The 24,878-nt window shown below is 32.3% G+C and overlaps 1 protein-coding gene across 8 annotated transcripts in view; it reads left to right on the top strand.

Moving 5' to 3' along the window:
• PCDH15 (protocadherin related 15) overlaps positions 1-24,878 on the top strand; it is a 727,135-nt gene that overhangs the window by 429,427 nt on the left and 272,830 nt on the right. For 6 of the 8 annotated variants that reach the window (XM_033841882.2, XM_033841881.2, XM_073793727.1 and 3 more), the window contains 3 exons: positions 7,217-7,351; positions 8,803-8,952; positions 19,691-19,884. In XM_033841882.2, the coding sequence (XP_033697773.1) occupies positions 7,217-7,351; positions 8,803-8,952; positions 19,691-19,884 (479 nt within the window). Of the gene's footprint in view, positions 1-3,516; positions 3,538-7,216; positions 7,352-8,802; positions 8,953-19,690; positions 19,885-24,878 lie in introns of all 8 variants that reach the window. The other 2 variants (XM_033841880.1, XM_019936415.1) reach the window with 1 other exon arrangement.

Here is a 24,878-nt window from a genome sequence, read left to right as displayed (position 1 = left end):
CCTTTCTATTTTATACAGTCTGACTGTAGTCTGACTATGATAACAGCTGTTAATGCTATAGACTTTCTTCCTAGAAAAGTGCGTATACATACACAATTTCACATCCCACATCACAGAGTGTTTAGGGATTTCCTGAAGTTTAATGTGTTTCATGAGTCACAGGTCATTTAGTGAATACTCACTAGAAAACTCACAGAACCACATTAAGAAGTTTTATCCTGGCTAAGCTAATATATTTTGTAGGCCCAGTTATGTCCCACAAATTTTGGTGTGGATTTTATTTCATGTTTTTAATTTAAATGCATAATCATATTTTAAGCAGTGACTAGCCAGTTTGGAAATTTCTAATAGTTTAAGTCACATCTTCATGAACACAGTGGTTGGCACAAGCTAAATCCTAAAAAAAAAAAAATGTAGTTTTAGTTTTTCCATAATGGCAAAATTTATGTATTTGTACTTCTTGGTACATTTATATTGTTTAGTGGTTGCATACTAAGCCCTATGTTTGCTTGCATACATTCTTACTTTTCTGGATTGTCATTCACTTTAAAATTACAAATGTTAAAATTGCATTCTAAGGGACTTTGTAAAGGATAGTGGGACTTCAAGATATTACTGACTTAGGGTGGAGAGAGCTTCTGGGTCTGAAACCTTTGGAAAACACTACTTAGAATTCTGCTCTTGAAGATTTACAATTCAGTTAGCCTATTAAATACTCTGAATGTTTCCAAGGGATGGGACGGCACATTGTGGTTCTTAAGAGTTTGTGCTTTGGAGTTAGATAGACCTGGGCTTGACTGTTGGTTCTACCCTGTGATCGCTGTATAACACTGTGAGCCTTATATTTACCAGTTGCAGCCTTTTGTTCAAATGCCAGTGACCCAAAAAGATATATGGTAGCAGTCACTGCCACCATGGCCTGCTCCTTCACTTGGGGCTGGTGGGGATGGGAAGGGAGAGAAAATTTCCCTTAGATAAAGCCATGTGCATGGAGAGTGCCATAATTACTATGTTTTATAGAAATGTCAAGTGATTAAACAATGTCTATCTGGCCATTTGTTTATTATTTAGGCCCATCCTCTTTCTAAAATCATCTGCAGTGAGTGATGGTCATTAGGTGCCTAGAAACCGAACAAGTATATCTAATCCCTAGTGACAAATTTTTCTAAAATATCATCTACAACTTCGATATATCTATACTTTAAATAAGTCCACAGAATGTTAAACATCATTTAATCCAACTTCCTATACTATGTGAAATGTTATATTAAAATCCATTCTTCAGGAGTTGATGTTACACTTCATTGTGCCACTCAAGCTTGAAACCTAGGAGTCATCCTTGATTTTTTTTTTACTCAAGACAATTAAGAAATCTTTAAATTCTTCCTGTTTTGTCCTCTGAATATTTCTTGACTCTCTTTTTCTCTCCCCACTCTTACAACCTATTTGTCTTTTATTAAAATTGCCTCCTAATCTTCTTGCTCCCATTTTTTTTTCTTACTCAAAACCATCTTTCACTCAGCCGCTAGAATGATTTATTCAAAGCTCAAATCTTACTATATCACACTTCTACCTAGTATACTCTCATGACTTGCTGCAGAAAAAATTTCAAGCCTATGTGCATGGTTTTCTGCTACTTGATACCTGAACATTTTTGCAGCCTCATTTTCTGAAAATTTCTCCTTCACCTATTACATTTAGCAACTACTTGTGGTTTCGTGCGTTACACCAAACTACTGCTTATCTAATTACCTTTGTTTGTTACATTTTCTTTTTTGAAATCTTTCATTTTCCATTACATGAACTGGCTTGAAGAACATGCTCAGTGTTTGGAATTCAGCTCAGGCACACCCTCATTTAAGAATCTTTTCTAGATTATGCATTCTCTCAGTTGAGTTGCATGTCTCTTTTTGGTGAATTTCTCTAAAGTTATATTTACATCATTGTGTGTGTCTTTCTCCCTCATTGAATTTAAATCGAGGATAGGTCCTAGATCTTAATAACTTTTGTATCATGAAGATCTAATACAGTTCCCAGAACTTAGTATGTTCTAGTAATTGTTTAATAAACTAATAAGTTCAGACACAAGTAAAGGAATGAGAATATCTGGCATATGTATCAACAGTTCTAATGGTATTGAATTAACTGTTTCACAATATGGCCCATTCCATGGTGGGACAACTAACTACTAGAAAGCTTTTCATCACATTGAGTTGAAGCGAGCATTCTTGTAACTCAACCATTATTCCTTATATCTTCCATTTGCCAGTATACAGAATAAATCTTTAGATTAGTCATTGATGTGTTTGAAGATGAATTTATGTCCTTCTGAATCATATTTTTTTTCCAGGCCAAGTGCTCGTCACTTCTCAAAAGTAAAATATGTTCATTGCTAGGTTATTTTAGGATCTGTATTAACAAAAGAAAACTTCAAGGCCCTTTTAGTTTGCAGGCAAGAATTTTACTACATGGTAAATTCTAGTAGTTTTTGAATGTCAGAATTAGTGAAATTAATCAGCATAAGGGTACAGGATTTAAGGATTTACATTAAGATTAAGGGCAAAGACACATCACCTCATACAGGTATTACCAATAGAAACAGAGATGAAGCATCAGGCATGAAAGAGAAGTAGTCATTCCAGGAGTTGGTTTTCTTGAGCACAGCTAAGCCACAGGGTAGATGCCAAGAAGGGGACAGACTTGGATCTGTTTATCCAAAAATGAAGTTGTTTTCTTCCTTCAATTCAGTTGTTTTCTTCCTTCAATTCAGTAAGGCAGAGTTTTAGGAACTAGTAGCAGAGATCGGTGATTTGTGGTGTTATTAGCAGTTTAGATTTTGAGTCAGAAGGAATATTAAGGGTCACAGTAAAACTGAAAAAGAAAGTAGACAAAAATATTTGTACTAATGTTCCTTCCTATAGAGATCAATATATATTTATACATGCATATGTAATATATATATGAATCATATTTATAATTTTTTTCAACCATTCTTACTTCACAGTTTCATAATAGTCCAGAATATACATAGAGCAGGTAATGCAAAAGAGGCATGTCTGAAACCACCAGGTTTTCAGTGGCAGAACCACTAAAAGTTGCTTATTGAATTCTAGTTATAAAAAAATAACGGGGAATAATAATCAACAGGTTATGCATTTGGCTTGCAGAAAGGCAATGATCCACTTATAATTCCAAGTCAGTTTGCATCCCTATATAGTGTTTTGTTTCAAAATAAAGGTATCCTTGAAATTTAATACAGTACACTTATAAAGGTATAATGTACTTATATGCTTTATAAATATTGTTATACTATCATATATATGTTATGATGTTTCAAAATACTAAGAAAAAAATACACCTTCGAAAAAGTTGTTAGTTTAAATAAACTGGAAAAGGTTTTTGTTTGTTTGTTTTGTGGTTCATTGTTTTTTTTCCTAGTGTACACTTGTATGCCATATATATATTTGTGGTCATTTATATTTACATTTTTTAATTTAATGTTTAATTTGCATATAGGTTCCACCTGGTGGAGTTCCTGTAGGTACTAGGTGTTAATTTTGTGTTTGCTCTTTTGTTAATTGCTGTGGTTCATTTTCTTGTTCTTTTTCCTTTCTACAAAAAAAAAAAAAAGGCAATTACTTCATTATCACTTATAAAGACCTAAAACTATTAAAATATATGTAATTTAAATTTATTACATCATATTATTGGTTATAGTAGTATGAAATTGTGGAGAATCCAAACTGCATGTGAACTTAAACAAAGATTATTTAATTATTAATTTTTTTAGCCCATGGAGCATTAATAATTCATTATTGCATTCTTTTAGAAAAATTCTAATCTTAGGGTTGAACCCTTTTAAACAAGGTACTTCAGAGAACTACTGTCAACTAATTCAAATTGGCAGATGAGATTAAATTTTTTGTTATTTTCTTGTTATGCTTTGTAATTTATATGTATGCGCATAAGTATGCATATGTATGTGCACATATACATTTCTGTGTTGTATGTGCATATATATGAGGATGCATATAATCTTGTGTGTGTATGTATGTGTGATGTCATCTTTTGAGTCTCATTGGAAACCCATAGTTGGTTTTAAATCCAATAGACTGTCATGTTTGAACATATTTATTCTATATGATGAGATTTTAAAATTTTACATTCATGTGTTTACCTTTGTGTTTGTATATGTGTTTACTTTTGCATTCACTTTATTTGTGCTGTGAATAAATATCAGTTTGTTTTATACTCCCAGAAAATAATACACAAATTAACAAAGTAATATATTGTGCTTTTGGTATATGCTGAACGTATACTTTAGAGTAAAATAATATTTCTTTATGTTGGGGAAAAAGATTGTTATATTAATCAGCCTTCTGTGTATATTTTGATTTAGAAAACTAATATTTAATTTAAATAAATTTATAGACACAAGGACTACATAAAATACACTGTCCCTATCAGAATAATAAGCCAGAGCATTATCTTCCATTTACACTCATAGTACACCACACCTGAAACTAGTATTATCCTTACAAATGAATCTAAGGTATTAAACTTTGAGTGATAACCGGCTGAACATTTCCAAATCTGCCTTCTTAAATTCTTATACTTAAATACCCAGACATTTACCAATAGCATCTATGCATGCTATATACATATATAAATTTCAGAAGGTTATTATTTTAAATATTAATAAACTTCAAAAGTTATATTTTAATCAGAAATTAACTGTGCAAAGCAGATTGGAATAAGCTGTAAGATGCCATGTACAATACTAACATTATGCATTCTGTTATTTTTTTTACATAAAGCAGCCTGCAGTTCTGGGAAATGTTATTTTAGTCCCTAGCTAGTTTTTATAAAAGGACTTGAAATGGAGACAAATTATCAAAAGGACTTTAGTGTTTCTGGTTATCAAATATGAGAGAGCCTGTTTATGAAGTCCTGGTGTGTATATCATCTTCGAATGGGAGTTGCTTGGCAATGGAAATCTTGTCGCTTTCATAAATTTGTGAAATAGTGTGGTTTGTGATACAATCATACCACAGTCACATATACATACCCAACATTCATTACAGTATTGCACTATCTCAGTACCTGACATTAAAAAAATGCTTAAAACGTGGTGAGTATATGAATGAATATATCTAACAAATTTACTAACAGAAGCTACAGTTGAAAGGAAGAAGAGAAATTGAGAGAGGATTAGTCATAAGGGAAGTAGAGAATGACTGAAGGATTTGAACAAAAGGAAAGAAGTAAATATTTGGCAAGCAAATCACATAGCAAAACTTGCTCAGCTTGGATTACTCGTAGTGTAATATGAGGAAAAGAAGCTGTGTTTGTTGGCACCATTGTTGGTACGTTCAGAGAACAGAAAAAAATATATGAATTTAAAAGCCTAGTGACTTTACTTTGATAGGTAAAATCAAGGGTAAACACTAAAAAGGCAGACACTCATTTATTTAGCTTTTTTTAATTAATTGAAACTGTATGCTAACATTTGTGATCATTTAAAAATAATAATTGAATTAGATTACAATTGGCTCTAAAGTATAACAAAAGAAGAATCCCAAAAATGTGGTTTAAAAATATGTTTTAATGTGTATTTTATAAATTACTTTTTAAAAGAATTTAACTTTTTATTAACTAAGCTATTTGATTAACCAAAATACCCCACTTCCTAGCCATGCTGAGAAACTGGGGTCATGGCACTGAAATGAAAACAGCTGAATGCCCATTGGAAAATATCAGTGAGAAGCCTCTTGATTTTTTTACAACTTTGATTATTTTATAAGTGGACCAACAGATATTATTATCTATAGTATAAATTTTTTTAGTGTTCCGAGATAAATGTAGCACATTGACCTTATATCAAAATCATGGGCAAGGAAGCTGCCATGATATAGCTAAATATTATCTCCTAATAAGATACTGCAAATACAGAACTTGTGTCAGGTTCAAATGAAACCATTCATTCCAAGGTTATTTGAAGTATACACATATTGAAACTTTAGGGAGATGTAAAGTATCTTGTGGATCAAATCATGCCAACCTTTTAATGTAGTAGCATGCATTTCAACTTTCTCACTTCTACATAGAAATTTTTTAAATATGAGTTCTAATTTTTTTTTTCTTTTTAATCGACAATGTGTTTAACAATTCCTGGCTCTCTACTCCGCCCTCAGCCTTTGATATCAGACTTAGAAATCTGTGATATTAAATCACATTTCACACCATAATATTTTAAAAGTTGCCATAATCTGTAAAACACCTTACCTCGCTGTATCATCCCTGTATCTATTTTTTCACAGCCTTCCTGGTAGTCCACTCTCTCTCAACATTCCCATTTTATTTGCTGCACCTTCCTTGCTATTCCACTATGCAGATGCCAATCCAAGCCTACCCATTTTATGTCTTTGTTCTTTCTCTGAATTGTAGAGATTAATACCTTGTCTTTCAGAGATGGCAATAAGATTGTGAAGGATTTCCAAGGCCTAGTTAATTACCTGTGTTTTGAACTTTTGCAGTCACTTCCTTTTTATGTATATATCATTTTTAAACCCTTTTTTCAGACACGTGTCAATTCATATATTTTGAATCTAATCATCTGAAATATTTTAATTAAAATAAATATTAAGTTTCCCCTTGGAGAATCTTTACATTAATATAAGAAAGAGCAAGCACATTATTTATAGGTAATGAATTATATACATAACCAATTTTATTTCTATTTTACATTAAACATGAGAACAGGTTAATAATATGCATGTGTGCAGTTTATTACTACAAATGAATTAATTGTAAAATTCTACAGCTAAAATTCTTGCCTCCAATTTCCTTTTCTTGTATTTATTTCTTATTTCTCGAGTCCAATGAAGTTCTGGAAAATATTGATATTAAATAATCAATAAGAATATATTCAAATGGACTGTTTTCTGTCTTCTTCTTCTTCCTATTTTTCCTTTTATTCACATTAATTATACTAGTACTTATTTAAGTATTTTATTTTCCACAAAGTGAGTAATTGTCTGTGGATAGTTTTGTGCAATTATGAGTAAATTTCTAGTTAAATCTTTCTTTTCTTTAGAAATTCTTAATACAGTTATGTATTTTTGTAATAAATTTGAAAAATTAATTTCCAGGTAATGAACTAATAAATGCATTGTTTATTAACATTATAAATAATGGCACTTTTTTTTTTTTAAAGACGAAAGACCCAGAGCTTCACCTTTTTCTGAATGATTATACTTCAGTCTTCACTATCACGCAGACTGGAATCACTCGCTACCTCACCTTACTTCAACCAGTGGACAGGGAAGAACAGCAAACTTACATCTTTTCGGTAAAGAGATTTCATATATATGCATATAAATATACATATATATGTATGCAAGAGCAAGAGGTGTCTGTTTAAAACTGAAAAGGTCAATGATTTGAAAGGAAAAATGCAATATTTTCAAGTAATAACAGAGAATATAAATAATAAAAAATTCTTCACATGTATTTCTCTTTTTTCTGTTTGTAAGTTTCTGTAGTTTATTACCATTCTTTCCAACAGAAGAAAGACAAATTTTGAAATGAACACAAGAAAATGGGAATCTCACTCTTCACCATACACTCATGATTGACTTAAATTGAGATATTATAAAGTAGAATCAACAAAATAAAAAAATTATTTTCTAACATTTATTTATTTATTTATTGTTATTGCAGTTTTAAGTTTGTCATACGGTTAGGCCAGTGGTTCTCACTGGGGATGATTCCTGCACCCACCACCCTCCCCATCCTGCCCTTCCCCAGGACCTGTTTGCAATTTCTGGAAAGAATTTTGACTGTTACTCTTATGAAGAGGTGCTATTGGCATCTGGTGGGTAGACACTGAAGATGCTGATAAACCTTTTATAATACACAGGACAGCCTCCCACAACAAGAATTTGTAGGTTAGGTTAGTGAAGAGAGAGAGAGAGAGAAAGTTGACAGCTGAATAGAGGTAAAAAGGAAGTTCTATTCATTATCCAAATTTCTGAGCTAGATTTTATTCAAATATAGGGGGAAAATGAACTGATAGAAAAGGGTAGGTAATGGAATTTATATAAGGAGGATTTTTGTCGGGAAAAGCTTACACAGCAAACTCAGAGCTTTCAGAAAACCTAAAGTCCCCAGTTAAAAGTTAGATACAGAGTGGATTTCAAAAGTCATTTAGAACGAGGATGGTAGTGTTATAGCACTGATTTTTTGGTGAGACCTTCTTTAAAAGTTAATAATGTAATTAAGATATCAGTCTTAACAAATGCCAATGGGTCCTTTAAAAATTGTGATTTTTGTGAATTATTAGAAAATGATATTACATGTTTAGGGCATCTATTTTCTTGACTGATGTAAGCATGTTGGCTGTAAAAGCAACTGTTGCATTGTAAACAAAACATGTAAAAATGGAGAGTATTTTACTATTAATTTTTTAAAGGTTAAATAGTAGTTAACTTCTAAAAATTAGCAGTGTCATTGGCCATTTCAAGCCTCTAAGACATTTTACCTATCAGCTTCTTTAAAACGTGCTTGCATTCAATACATTAAAAACAAAGCAGACTCCTCCGTAATTGCTTCTTAGCACATTAAAACACTTTGATTATATGTACTATTATAGTTTTATTACTTCCTTTTATCAGCAAACATTTTAGCACCCTTTTAAAACTGTAAATTACATACGAGAAACTTCTTAAATTGTAGGAGTTAATTCTGTAGTGCTTATGTTTGCATGAATACTCTATTAAATGTATTTTTCTATCCCCAAAGATAACGGCATTTGATGGTGTTCAAGAAAGTGAGCCAGTTACCGTCAATATTCGGGTGATGGATGCAAACGATAACACTCCAACCTTCCCTGAAATATCCTATGATGTCTTTGTTTATACAGATATGAACCCTGGGGACAGTGTCATACAGGTGAGAATATTTGAAGCAATTATTTCCTTGGGCATTATACAACGCATTGGTGAAGACATTGCTGAAGAAATGAAAGTGAATTTCAGACTTATTGTATGGCATAATTTAGCTTAAAAAGCTTTAAATTTATGTTTACTTTTTGAATGAAAGTATATCTACATGGACTTTAAAGTAGAATTAACTAGATGTACACATAGCTGCTTGACCTTTTATACTTGATTTTTAAAATGTAATATATTGAACATATTTAATTAATATAATGAATATATTTAATATACTGAAGTTTCAAGCATTAAACATGTAGCTTAAAACTTCAAATTATTTTGAACTCTTGTAGAAATTGGTTAAATTTCCTTTGCAGATAAATACAAAGGACTGTATTAATAAATTGCTGGGTAATACTATTAGACATTGATTACCTGGACATGAAATAGAATCATTACAATGGGAAAAATTAAGATAAGATAGTAGATTGTATCTTTGAAAACACAGAAATCTGGCAAAATCTTTATCCTTGATTTATTTTATTTTTATCATTAGCTATACTTATTACATTTAAATAAATTGCAAGTTATCTCACAATCTTTTTTGTGTTCTGTATATAAACCATAAAGAAGTAATAATATTCTTCCTTGAGAATTTTTAGAAATCTGGTTGACTCTAGTACTTTCCAAACTGGCTGTACATCAAAATTATCTAGGGAGTGGTTGAGAAATACAGATGAGAAAGATTCACTTCAGCTTTCCTGGATCTGAAGCTCTATAAGTAATACTTAAGTAATCAATATAAAAAACAAGCCCAAAAGGTTTAAGTTGCCCAGTCATGTAAAGACCACTGATCTATATTTTCCTCTACATCTGAGAGTCAGATTTAATAATTTGAAATTGCTCTCAAGCCAGGAAGGTCATGATTCTTTATACTTTTTAGAGTATTAGAAAGGCTCCTAATTATTACTAAAGTTTATATATAATATATATTATATAACATAAAATATATAATAATATAGAATATAATCTAATATATAATAGTATAGTATATAGTGAATACTAATAAATAAATTTGTATACCTATGTATTTTAGTATTAGATAAATAGTTCAGAGCAGTAAAAAAGCATTCCAAATGCCTCAGCAGTGTACTTAAGTCTTTATGTTATGGTTGCTCTTCTCTCCAGCTTCATCTTTGGCCCTCTATTTCTATATGTATGTTTCAGTCCTACTGAACTATCATTTCCAGTTACCTGAATGTGCCTTGCTCTTTCCCATTTTCTCTAATTATCTCCTTTACCTTGATCTCTTTCCCTTCTATTTATAGCTTGATTACTTTCTCCTATTCTTTAGACTTTTTACTTTGTGAGGAAGCATTCCTTGGTAGTTTTCAGTAGATAATTCCTAGTAATTCTTCTTCCTTAATAGTTCCTGTTCTTGCAACCCACCAAAAACAGTAGTTTCTAGCCAAGATATTATGATACAGTGGTGTGTCCTCATCAGTGTGAAATGTGTGGGAAGAAATAGTTAACAATATGTCTCATGGCTTTTGTATACTATTTTCTGTTAACCAAGAACACTTCTTATCTGATCTTTTACAAGGCTAATTCACTCTCATCATTCAGGACCCAGCTCAAAATATCATCTCCTCAGAGAAAACTTTCCTAACAGCTTAGTGTCAATAGCCTCCCAGCATACACACATACATATACACACCCCGTCACACATTCTTATTCTGTAACTTTCTCTCATCACTTTCATAGCCAATATGACCAACTAAAATTATCTTCTTTTCTTCTTGTCCCCACCCCGAACTAAAAACTCCATCAGTGGCCATCTGTCTTGTTTGCTACTCTAATACCAGCACATGCCAGACATACTAGCCATGCAGTAAATATTTGTTCAAAGGATGAATTATTGCCTATTTTGCATGATATAATTGTTAATATAAATTAGAGTTAATTCAATGCTACCCCTATTTTGTTTATTGGATTAAGATGTGCTTTCTTCAGTGATATAGGAAGGGGTAACATTATAGACTGAGTTGAGTGCTGAAAATTCACCTAAAAATGCATCCATGTGAATGTCCTCTTCCATGTATGTGGGTAGTGGGGAAAAGGTTTCAAACAGCCACAGTACATTTTATTCATATCTTGGTTATGGCGCTTGTCATATTGATGAAATCCACCTTTTTTACCCATTTGTCTTGAGGGCACAACTATAATTTGTTTCTGTATCCATAGTCTGTGTATCCATAGTGCCTGGCATATAGTAGATGCCTAAACTAGTAGATGCTTAATAAATGTTTATTTGAGGATGAAAGAAAGAAAGATCTGTAAACAAGTAGATCTGAATGAATGAGGAGGAATAAGTGTATTGGTCTTTATTTCTAGTGAATTGATGGACCTAGAGATCTACATTTATCTTTACTGAAGCACTCTTTCATAGGGAGTAAAATTATGGTTTATACAGATAAAGGAATGAAAATTATTGTCATGTTCTTATTTAATTAGATCTGATTCTCATCTCTATAATAACATAATTGGAAGTAAAAGTAAGTTTATACAGAAAAACCCCCAGCAGGGAACTGGAAAGTGTAACTAAGAAAACGATAGCAGTTATGTGGTGGAACCGTATCTCAAAAATGTTTGCCTTGGGGGATCAAAAGCTTATTTCTGGCATTTGCAGTCTACAAGAGTTAATTTCCCTTATGTATCTCTTTATAAAACACTTTTTGCCTTGCCTTTAAAGAGTCATATTTTATATATTTCCCTTTGAAAATCTATTTGAACATAGATTGTTTTTGTCTATGTGCCTCTAATTTCTTAACTTATTTAAATGCCAAGAAATGAAGCTTTTTAATTAGTATTTTTAATGTTATTCTGGTATGCGGTAAAAGAGTGGTGTGGCTATAAAGCATCCTCCAAGGGCCTAGAAATAAAAGGAAATAGATTTCCCAGTGAGAGAAAAAATGTAAAACAGAGCAAAATAATTCAGAACCGTGATCTGCAACTGCATTTTAAGGGTCATAAAATGGGTTCTTACGCTCCATTCATCACTAACCGTTCAATAACCTGCCTTTCCTCACTAACTCCACAAAAGATCAACTGGTTTCCTCTTTGGTTAGTAATCTGTTGTCAACAGGAGTGAAAGTGTTAGAAACAAAGGAGACAATGAGCACTCTCCAGCAAAGAGAGCCTTGGAAAACAGATTTTAAGTATTATAATCAGATCATTTTCAGTGTAGACATGAGACTATCTTGGCCTGATGTAAGTACATAAGTATTTGAGTCTACTGTCTTCTTATTATGAGGTAGCTCTCCTTGTCCACAAGCGTGGATCAGTTGGTCATAAAAATGTGAGTACTACCCAGGTTCTTGTTAAAAGTTCTCAGTTATAAACTAGCCTTCTGACTTTATTATGCTTGCTTATTGTAAAAAGGAACAGGGTGATTCTGACATGTATGGTTCATGAAATACACTTATGGGAGCACTGCCGTAAAACAGCAGCTGCATCTTTCACAACTGAAAATTAAGTGTAATCAGGTTATGAGCACATCTTGTGTTAAGAGAGAAATTACTGGCATGGGTGAGTATGATTCTTCAGTTCATGCAGTGTATTTTTTGCTGCACAAAAGACAATTTTGTAGGCCATCAATGAAATCTTCCAGGTTCACTCTAAATGATATCCCACTCTGTTGTCTTAAGGTCTCATTCACACATTGCTAGTTTTCTTGAAAAACCAATTGCTCTATATTGGAGATATAGATTTTTATATATAATTATATAATATTAATATTTTAAAGATGCAGATTTTACTATTTGTAGTTAGCTATCCTGTCTGTACTCCAAAGATGCTATTCTTAGACTTTTACAATTCTCTTAAATCAATGGTTCTTCGTCCTGAGTATTAGAGTTCTACCTGAGAAACTTTAAAAAATATTGATGCCTGGACTACACCCTGAAATATTTTTATTTAAATGATATGGTAACACATAGTAGAGTCACTTGGAGAGATTTTATTTAATAAAACAAAGAAGCTCTAATATGTAGCTAATTTTGAGAAAAACTGCCTTAAACCTTAACAATATTTTTGTACCCTCTGAAAAATGGAATCTTAATTTATTAAGATGGAGTCCCTCATGGAGTGGCGTCCTTTGATTGTCACCCGCACCTCTTCCCATATTTCTTGTTTTTCAGTTCTTACTTTCTTTTTTCATGTTTCTTACTCCTCTTCACTGCTTTAAAGTCCACCCCTTCCCCTCACCTTCACTTGTGCTCACTAGTTATTCCATTCTTTCAGTTTTATTTTACTACAATAATCTCTTTCTCTCTATTGATTCTTTCCCTTTGGCCTATAAGCATTTTTAAATCCTCCTATGCCGTGGTCTAAACACTCTTCCCAGATAAGATTTCATGCTACTATCTAACTCTGATATTCCAACTCTGATGTATTTAAGCATTTGGATTGATAAATCTGGATACTTTATTATTTTATTCTGTATTTATGCATAATTAATACATAGTTATAAATCTGGCCTTCGCTCACATCATACTACTAAAATCATATAAAATCATAATTCTAATGAGTCAAACACAGAAGTAAATATTTCTCCATACTTAATCTATGTAAAACTCTCAAATTTACCCTTTTATGGAAAACCTCCCTGGTTCTCATCCTAGCTGTCTGGTGGCTGAGGGACTTCTTGCTGGCTTCTTGTTCAATTCCCAATCTTTCAATATTAACATTTTCCAAAAATCAATATATAAATTTCCTCTCTTTCATCTATTCCCAAGTTTTCAATCATCACTCTTATGTGTACTCATGTCACCCAAAGTTAAATGTCCTGTGATGACCTGAGCATCAAGCTGTTGGACATGGCAAGGTGGATATTTGACAGGCAGATAAAACAGGACATACTCTAAGGTAAATTGACTAATACATTATCTTTCTTCTGATACAGAAACACAGACACACCCACAGACACCCACAGACACCCACACCCACACCCACACCCACACCCACACCCACACACACACACACACACACACACACACACACAGAGACTCAAACATACATAACCTGTCTTCTTTGGAGGCAATTATATTTTGAAGAGCCCAATTGATCTTGGATTACCCTGGCTTCAGGCCAGCAACTATAGTCATGTTTCTTTTCTCCCTCCTTCACCTGCATACATCCCAGTGATTGTCCGATTGTCTGGTTTCTGAAAATGCTGTTTCAAAATGTACCTGTCTGTCATCATTTCCTTTTCCATGCCCATGCACTGCCATAAGTTAGGCTGCTACAGTTGACTCTGACAACTGTATTTTTGCAGGTTCCCCACCTCACTGCTACAAATGATTATTCTGAAACACAGACACAAGTCAAAATAGGTCCTTATCCTACTGAAGGAAGAGTCTAATCTCCACACCATGTAGTCAAGGACAGCTATGTAATACTTCAAGTATTTTTGTTTCATCTCATGCTACATCTCTCCATGTAACCAACTTTGAGATTATATAGAGGGTTTGTTCAGCATAGAATATCCTTCCTGTTCTATGCCTATTGATATCTCTCTCAGGTTTTAAAATTTAATCCAAATTGTACCTTTTTTCATTCTTTTACACACAGTTCAAATATTATTTTTTAAATAAAGTCTTTATTTTCATAGCAAGTCAGAATTCATTGTTCTTTCCATCATACTCCCACATATCTAGGTGGCAGTTCTATCTCCCATACATTTTACTGTGCCTTGCATTAAAGTTAGCTTTTACATCTCTGTCTAACCTACTGAACCATAAATTCCTTTTAGTGATCTCTAACCACCAGTGGTCAGCACAATGATTTCCACATAGTAGGGATTCACCAAATATCCATTGAATTTATTCCCTCAATTAATTTGCTCTCAATTAGTTTAGAAAGAGTCTCATTCTAGAAATGCGTTCTCTTTGGCTTAAGAATTCTCTCTGCCACACACAAAGTGTTATCTCCCATAGCCCTTTCCAAAACAGTCTCTAACTTTTTAGCCTCAGCCAGGCTATCCCTTTACTGCTCTTAATATGGAAAAATACATTACATTGAACACATTCCTGATTACTAATGCTGTGTCACAAGTCATTGAATATTAGAGCTAGAAATTACTATGAAAATATTCCTTGTTCACAGACTGATTTTATAAAGAATTTGAGCTAGTACATTGATAAAAAATTGGTCCAAATTCACAAAGTTTATAAGTGGCAAAGTTGATGTTAAATCCAATTTAAAGATAATAGTATCTGTTACCAACATTTTAAATCAAGTATACTCCAATAAAAATTTTTTAAAAGTACAAAAACCATTTTTTAAATAAGGATAATAGTATCTGGAACCAGACTAACCAGTTGTGTCCCTTTCTGTCACTTTGTACCCTATGTAACCTTGCACAAATAGCTTATCCTTCTGTACTTCAGTGTTCTACTCTTTAAAATGTTGCTGCTAATAGTACCAGCTGTATTAAATTGGTTATATGAACTACTTCCATATGTGCATTGTAAATGATTAATCTTGTATAAAGTCATCCAGTTATTATTAATATCAATTCATTCTCATGAATTATATAAAGCATTTATGATAATATCCTTTACTGCCTTATCTGTGTATATCTTTATGTGCCCTGTATATTATTTACTACCCTGTGGAGGACATATAAACATTACATATAGAATTATATGTTAAAATTATTTTTATAATTTCCAATATTATAAACAAAATTAGGATAAGTCTATGTAGTATTTTAATGACTTTGACAATTTATTGTATGTCAAATAATGATATTGTTCTCTGTGGTAAGTATACGTGTGTATGTATATGTGTGTTTGTGATATCATGATTAAAGTTTGAGGGTATATTTATTTAAGGTCTTAGTGGGGTTTAGTATTTTAAGCAAATACCAGATAAAGATTTGTTGAGCAAACCTTTCAAAACTGTAAATATACTCTTACATTTGTACATAATTTTGTCTTATATTAAAACAATTTAACTTTACTAAAAATCATACAGTTTCTTACCTAAACCCATTTGCATTAGAATCAAAACTTATAACCAAAATAATGACTCTTAAAATATATAGTTTACTCACTCATGTTGCAGACTTTAATTATATTGAAGTTTTATTATATTAAATATATTTTGTTGAAATGGCTGATATTCATTAAATTCTGAATACAAGTCCCTTATCAGCTATATGATTTGCAAATATTTTCTATTTTTGTGTATCATGCTGTTAGTGTCACATCTAAGAAACTTTTGCCAACAAGAGTTCACGAAGATTTTCTCCTATATCACCTACTATGAGTTTTATAGTTTTAGCTTTTACATTTTACATTTAGATGATCCATTTTTAATTAATATTGCATATGCTGTGAGATAATGGTCTCTGTTCATTAAAAAAAATCTTTTGCATATAAATATCTCAGCAGGTTTTATTCAAAAAACTATCTTTTCCCCATAAATTACCTTGGTATTTTGTTGTAAGTCAGTTAGCTATAAATGTAAGAGGTTACTTCTGGACTTCTGTTAATCTGTATGTCTAGCTAATGTCGAAACTACATCTTGATAGTGTGTTTTCAAATTGATAGTGTAATTCCTTCTTCATTGTTTTTCTTTTCTAAAATGGTGGCTATTCTAGGTCCCTTGTATTTCCATATAATTTGGGGATTAACTTGACAATTTCCACCAAAAAGCCTGATAGAATTTTGATAGGGGTTACACTGAATCTATAAATCAAATAAATTTAAAGAATTTCCATCTTAAAATATTGAGTCTTTATATCCATGAACATGGACTGTCTTTCCACATACTTTTAAATTTCTCTCAATAATGTTGTAGATTTTTATTTTGAATGTGCTAGTTTTAATTCATGTTGATTCCTATAAGCATTTGACTGTCTCCAGTATTTCTCCCAGAATGTTTTCAAGAAATGGATGTCATTTGGCTGATGTCTGCTTAGTGACTCCAGGCTGCTTAGTTTATTGGACAGAGGTAGTATTTTATTTTAAAGATAACATGATTAGTGGGGAAATTTATACAGATAAATATTATATATTTTATTTTTCATACATGTTTGAAGTGCAAATCTGTGGATATTCCATTTGTAGGACCAAGTCAACATGCCCATCCTAACACTGTATGCTACAAGAACTCTTCTGATGATGGAAGTTTGATTAAAATGCACTGGAAGATGAAAAAAAATTAAATTAAAGCATTTTTATTTACGGGGCAGATTTTCCCATTAAATTAGGAACGGGCTTTATATACCTATAATCTCACAGACCACTGATCACAAGATCATTGAGTTGTTATTGAATTAAATCCCCACCATAGTTTAGTTTCAGGGTTTTTCACAAGATGTTACCGTTTTCAGGGTATTCTGAGTCAGTGTCTCAGCTCTTTTCTAATCTTGGACCACCAATAATTCCTTTAAAATATTTTTGTTTACATGTATAGGAACTCAATTAAATGGATTCTTGACCCACTCTTTTATTACTTAGTGTTGAAAGTCTGAAAATTTGTATAAAGCTATTTGAGTAACAAGCATAGAATTCATTATTTGGCTTATTTGTTAAACTTCCTACTTGCTAATGATTTATTTGGCACTAGTTGTATTCCCTGAATATATTATCTTATCTGTGGTTGGCTGCCTCTGCAGTTTTGGGGTTGTTTCTATCACCTGTGCTTTGCAGTACTGTTTGGTATTTACAGCACCTCCCAGACAGGTGCCTTTTTCAATTTAATTATCATCCAGCTTTCTCCTTTCCAATATCATTTATGAAAATGTTAAATAAGACCAACCATAATACCTATATCCCTTAAGCACATTTCTCAACACTTCTTCTTAACTTGATGCATTGCCATTTATCACTAAATTCCTTTAGCCGATTTCAGTCCCAGGAAGAATGTTAATATTGAATCCAGTTTGAGCTAAATTTTAATTAGGATTTCCTGAGACATTGTGTTAAGTGATTTACTATAATCAAAATTGATTTCTCCTCTGCTACCCCTGTCCTCTAATTTTCTAATTTTGTCCACACACAAAAGAGAATGAGTCTGGCTTGAATAGTTCTCCATAAATATATATCATTCATTCTGACTTTCTGCAAATTGTTTCCTTCTCCTTTGCCTTTAGGACTATGTCTGTCATCCTCACGTAAGTCCCAAAATCGTTTCATGAAATGCCTTTCCTTCTGGCAGCCACATCTGTTCACCCCCAAATACCCAGTCTCAGACTTAGCTGAATTTATTCCTCTCTTTCAAATTTCCTTTTTTTCTCTCAGTTATTTTTGTTGCTGCTATTTCTATGCACATTATCATTCTAAATGCAGTGTATAATAAAAATAGAAATAGGCTATGCACAGTATATCCCCTTAAGTACGATGAGGTGCGTAAAGTACTTTGTTTACATTTCATTAGGATAGTTAACATGATCCTTTGAATGGGCCATTAATTAACACAGCATATCTGAAATTGAATTTAAGTTTCAAGGTAAATGTGTACACTTGCATTTTATCTAAGAAAGTGCACCAAAATGTCCCATAGCTGCCCAAAGAAGTCTGTGGATGACAAAGAACTGCTACTTTATAGAAGTGAAACTCATGGATAAGAAATACGTAATGTCAATAAATAAGAAATTTTTTTTCTGCAGCTTTATTTATTACAACCCTGTGTGTTTTATTAACAGGAAATTTTTGCCTTCCTCTTCTGTGTAAACTGAGGCCAGCTTTCTTTTCTTTATCTGTCAAAGGATGAAAACAGAAAATTCTGTGACTCTTTGTAAAATGCGTATTATAAGATTTCCCAGTAGAATCTTTTTTTTTTTGGCCCCCTTAAGTAAATTTATATTTATCAGGAAGTCCATGAGGCTTATTTAACATATTAAATCATAATGACCTTAATTTGGCTTTATGAAATTAATAATGGTTATTCTCTTTTCATATATAATGACCCAAAATAGTCTTTAACTATTGCATATCATTTGCAATGATTATGAATATGTGCAACTTAGCCTTACAGATGCTCATGTGGTATTATGTCAGGGACTCTAAATTGAATCCCTTTTCTCAAAAAAAATATTTCTTGGGCTTGATATTCTTATTTTCTAATTAGATATTCTACAATTGGAGATGCATTTGTTTGCTTTTGAAAAGGTAATACGCTAAGCCTTATCAATCCTTTATAAGTCATTGTGAACAAGATTATAAGAATTTTTGCTAAACCCATGTGTAAGTAAAAAGAATTACAGAACAAGAGAATCCCTGGGAGATGGGAAGGAAAACATTAAGACTGGAAAAAATTAGAGCAAAGGAAGGATGGGAATAATAAAAGCAATTCAGTTTTTCCAGGCCTCCGTCCTTATTAATATGTGTTTATGTGTCAAGAACAGGTGATAAGACAGAGAAAAAAAAATTCCTATAGGAACAGGCTTTCCTTTTTTTTTTTTTTTTTTTTTTTTGCTTTAGGAAATTAAAATAATCTTCAAGGTTCAAAATCTTTTATCACTCTCACAAGAACAAAAAATTCTTTCCTGATGTGATTGCTTCAGCGTTAGAACACAGTAGCCTCAATTCAAGAAAACAAGAGTGTACATGCTGAGAGAACTTTTTTTACTTTCTTTGTGTGTGTGTGCTTGAAAGCAAGCTTCTTTTGTTGGGTGAAAAAAAATGACACAATGTTGAGAAGTTGAGTCCCAAGAGGATTTATGTTGTTATTTTCAATTCCAGCTCACTGCATTCGACCCAGACGAAGGGTCAAACGGGGAGATCACATATGAAATACTGGTTGGGGCTCAGGGAGACTTCGTCATCAATAAAACAACAGGGCTTATCACCATCGCTCCGGGGGTGGAATTGATAGTTGGGCGGACTTATGCACTCACCATCCAAGCAGCGGATAATGCTCCTCCAGCAGAGAGAAGGTAATTTATATCAGAAGCAATGCAGTCTTTTCATCCCTCCAGTTTAAACCCCCAAATTAAGTTTAAGACGCGCCACAAGCATTCTTTTATCTTATAAACACCTAAATTAGATCAGAAAATCAGAGAGACTGGATTCTCAGGAACTGCATATTCTTCTTTGGTCAAATTGTGGGAAAAGTACAATAAAGTCAAGATTAAACCACAAAATAATTAACTGTGATTTCACAGATGTGAAGGTTGCAAGTCTTTGTTGGGAGGGGGAGTGGGAACGGGGAAATATTAGAGGCATGTGTCCGCTTTATTAGCGAAAAGCGAGCTGCTCATAGTGAGAGGTCACAGATAACATGTAATACGTGATGTCTCAGGGTTTTGAGGCCATCTCTCAGTGTCAGAGTAATTATTTTAAAATTTTTTATACACATATACAATTTATCTAGAAAATCTATCTATATATTTGTGTATATATAATATAATCTCATAGATATATATGAGAGAGAGACAGTAAGAGAGAAAAAAGTAAAAAGACTTCCAGCTGTTACAACTACATTTATCTGCCCACCCCCAAGAGATATCCCTGAGATATCCCTTTTATTGATTTCTTGTTTGTTTCCAGATTTTCAGTATGCATTTTAAGAAAATATGAAGTTAATATTAATACATTGCTGAACCTTGCTGGTTTATTTTTCACCCTCACAGTGTATCTTAGGGTTCTTTCCAGATGAATACTGGATAATTCCCTTAAAACTTTTAATCACAGCTACATAATATTCCTTCATATATATGTAATACAGTTTAAGAAATCCACTGTTGATAGACTTTACGTGTCAGTCTGTCTTTAACAGACAATGAAGAAATAAGTAACATCGAACTCGCATCATTTTGAATGTGTGCCAGTATATCAGTATAGTGAATTCCCGGAAGTTAGACCAAAGGGTTCATACAATTGTAAGTTTTAGAGAGAACTGCCAAATTGTATTCTATGGGGCTTATAACAATTTGCAATTCTAACTGCCTGGTCTGAGTATGGCTAATTCTAAACAGTCTCCCTAGTGTGTGTCATATCAAACTTCTGGATTTTTGCCAGCCTGATAGGTTAAAAAAATAGTATTTATTTTTTTATCCATTTGCTTATGAGTGAGTTTGAGTATATTTCCTGTGTTTTCTACTTTTATTACCTTTTCTGTGAATTCTGTGTCCACAATCTTTGCCCATCTTTCTATTGATTTGTTAAACCCAGGTTACAATTATTCTGTGTTTTCTACTAGTGACTTTGTGTATTCATATTGTATGTTTAAATCTGTTGCATTTAGGATTTATCCTACTGTACAATAGGAGGTATTGATCCAGCAGTATTTTTTTTCAGGCAACTATGCCATTTTTCACATAATATATCGGTTGGTTCATCTTTTTACTCATTAATTTGAGATGTTACATTTATTATATCTTTGCTTATGTATTTGAATGTGATTCTAGACTTTCTCCACTATTCCATTACTTCACCTATTTTTTTTATGAGCTATTATCACACAATCTTAACTGTTAAGATTTTAAACTATGCTTTATAACACAGTGGTGTGAACTTAACTCATTGATTTTCTTCCTTAAAAATTTCCTGGTTCCTCTTTCTGTTAATTTTTTTGACTTTATATAAGCTACTTAAGTATGTTTTTTTACCATATTTTTATTAGCAACACATTAAATTTATAAATTAATTACTTAGGTTAAATTATACATTGTTGGTGTTGAATCTTTCTAAGAACTTTCTGTCTCTTCATTTGTCCATGTTTTCTTTTGTGTCCTTTAGTAGATTTTATTTAAAAAATATTTTCTTTATATATGTCCTATACATTTTTTTGTTGGGTTGTTTCTCATCTTTTGGTGTTATTGTAAATAGACTTCTTCTTCCTCATTCTTCTAGTTGGTTGACACATATGTAAAAGCTGTTAATCTATATTAATTTTAACCCACATTCTTATTTAATTCTCTTATGTTTTTGTAGTTTTCCAGTTCATGTTCCCACGTTATCCAAGAATATATTTTATAAGTAGTGATAGTTTGATGTCTTTCTATTTTTTTTCTTCCCTTTAATTTCATTTGCTAGTACTTGCAATAAAAATGCTTGTCTTGACTTTGATTTGAGTGGGAATACCTCCCACATTTCCCTATTATATTGGTTTATGGTTAAAAAACATATTTTATTATGTTAAGAAAACATTCTTCTATTCTTATTTTATTGACTTTTTAAAAATAAGAATGGTCATTTATTCAAGTCAAATAAATATCCTCAGTTATGAAGACAATAATGAATTTTCTTTTTGAGCCAGTGCTAGGATGATTGATCTTAATACAGTTCCTATAATAAATCTATTTTTCATTCCTGATATAAATCCAAGTAGGCCTTGGTATTTTAATCTTGAAATAAACTGCTGGATTATATTTGTTGGTATTTTATTTAGTGAAATTAGTCCATGCTTTTCTTTTTGAGAAACTTTTGTGAAGGCTTTATATAGTTGTTATGATACTTCATAAGTGAAATAAGCAAAAACCACAAAGAAACACAAAAATGAATTCATAAGTTTGATGACTATGAATTAGTTGTAAACATCTCTAAAGCCAATAAATAAATCCAAATTTGGTTCTTTGAAATATAAATAAATAAAAACATAAATAAATTTATAAACTATCAGCTAAACTAATCAAAAAAAGTAGGAGAAAGTGAAACTTTACCTAATAAATTCTGAGAGGGAAAAAACATAGAAGAAATTTAAAGAATCATTAAAAGACCACTTTGCTTTAATAGCTGTAAAAGCTTGAAAAGATGGATGAAATGGATAATTTTTCAAGAAAATATGATTTACCAAAATCAATCCCAAAGGTTAAGAATTCTTAAGAGATCAATAGTATTTCCTCTATAGAGGAAAATACTCATCTCCCACTGTTATCTACAGACCTGCAGGTCACTGCGGAAGAGTTTAGTTCTAGTCTGCTTGGCATTCATTTCAACAGTATGTTTGTCAAAATGCTTGGTGACTTCAATGTCCAATATGTGGTAGGTATAAAGCATCTCCAAACTTGCAGTCACTTTGGCCGAAGATCCCTGGAGCCATCCTCAATGCTTATCCTTCATTCAAACTCCAAATATAATCTTGAGCAACAACTCTAAGCTCTACCCTAAAAACATACTCAGAAACCAACAAATCCCCCTACTTTCATTATTAACATAGCAGTCCAAGCCACTGTTCTCTAGTGTTGAAAACCTCTTCTAATTAGAAGTCTCTAGTTAGACTTCTGCCTGTGTCCCCTTCAGTCTCCTCTCAACACCATGTACCTAAGTACATCTTGTCCCTGTAACTTCCCCTGAGAAATTTCTCTGACATCTTATTTAGCTTTAAGTCTGAAATTTTTGCTCCTATGGATTCCTGTGTGTACTTCCAAAATAGTAAAGTAGAACCTGTAAACACTGAAATGTAAATATAGCTTTTTTAGTGTGATGTTGGTGGGAGACAAAGGAAGAAAAGATAAGGTTTTTGTCCTAAGTCTCCTAGTGAAAGCAATATAAATACCTAGAACCTTCATCTTAGAGACAATGTAGAAATATAGTTACAAATAGACACCCTGTAGAGTATGTTGACACATTGAAAAGAAAATTACCATACAGATTGTGCAATCCTCTAAGTGTCAAGGACATCACCTCAGTACCACTGTGTACTATTGTCCAAAAAATATGGACAATGATATTGTCCAAAAAATATGTCCAAAAAATATGACTTTTTAAAAATTCTACCATTTCTGAAGTAAAAGCTTCTTAGGTCTATCTTCATAACCTCTTTTTATTCATATTTTATTTTGTTCTTAAAAACAAAGTGTTATGGATGAAGTTTTATTCATGATATAAATAATTAAAATTGATTGTAATATTATAACCTGATCCAAAGACTTGAAATTTGTGATTTCCTATGAGATAACATCCTTCGTTGCAAACCAAGGATGTTTTATACTCCCCACAGAAATACACATCAGATAACTAAAATGTCTTCAGTTTACCTCCCACTTTTGTTCTTGTAGGATGTGGGGAGAAAGGACAGGCAGATTTTGAATACAGAAGCCTTGCCTTTTAGTTCATCTGCTGTTGCTAATTAACTTCATAACCCTGAATCTGTCACTTAATCTTTCTGATTTTATAATCCTCTTTTGTAAAATGGGAGTTAAACTAGATGGTTTCTAGGGTCTTTTAAAATCATACGATTATCTGAGAAGTTACATCACCTCTCTTGTTCTACTTTGACCTCATTACCAAATGCGAAATAAAAACTTTATGATTTTTATGTTTAGAAATAGAGAGTTATCTACATTATACTGGCTATATTACAAAAATAAAATTGGTATTATATAGATTCTCAGTTTTATGCATTTAAGACTAGCTATAAAATGTAATACAGAGTGTTCACATAGAATTTATTATAATTTATTATTTACCTCATGACTGTCCTGTTTTATTATGTGCTTGATCAATGCTGTTGAATTACTACTATTTATTACAGCATTAATGATATCATTTTATTGTTAATACTCTTGGCATTTCATTTTAGGAAAGCTAACTCTGACACTATGCTGACATCAGGGATAAAAAGGAGATAGCATTTTAGAAGGCAATAGCTATCACGAAGGTTAGTGCTTATTTAAACACATTGTAGGGAAGTGTCAGGATGTTAAAGATGAAAAATGCAAGACCTTGAGTTATGATCTTCCCCAAATAACTCTAAGATCCAGGAGTGTGTGTTTGTGGGGGTGGAGGACATGATTAGCAATTCTAGCATTTGAATTACTGTGGAAAGGAGCAAAGGAAGCAAAGGAGTAAGGGCAGATGAAGGAGACGGTCATGTTGGACCATAGTTGTTCACTGTCTTCTGCCTTGGGGATAGTCTTTTTGTTTTGCATTTAAAATTTTTCTTCTCTGTGGCAAAGACACAAGCTTCATCTGAGTTAGAGGTCCT

This window comes from Tursiops truncatus, chromosome 16 (genome assembly GCF_011762595.2).
Source record: "Tursiops truncatus isolate mTurTru1 chromosome 16, mTurTru1.mat.Y, whole genome shotgun sequence".
NCBI classification, from domain to species: Eukaryota; Metazoa; Chordata; class Mammalia; order Artiodactyla; family Delphinidae; genus Tursiops; species Tursiops truncatus.
The sequence above is the reverse complement of the archived record's forward strand: the minus strand, read 5'-3'. Positions and strand labels throughout refer to the sequence as shown.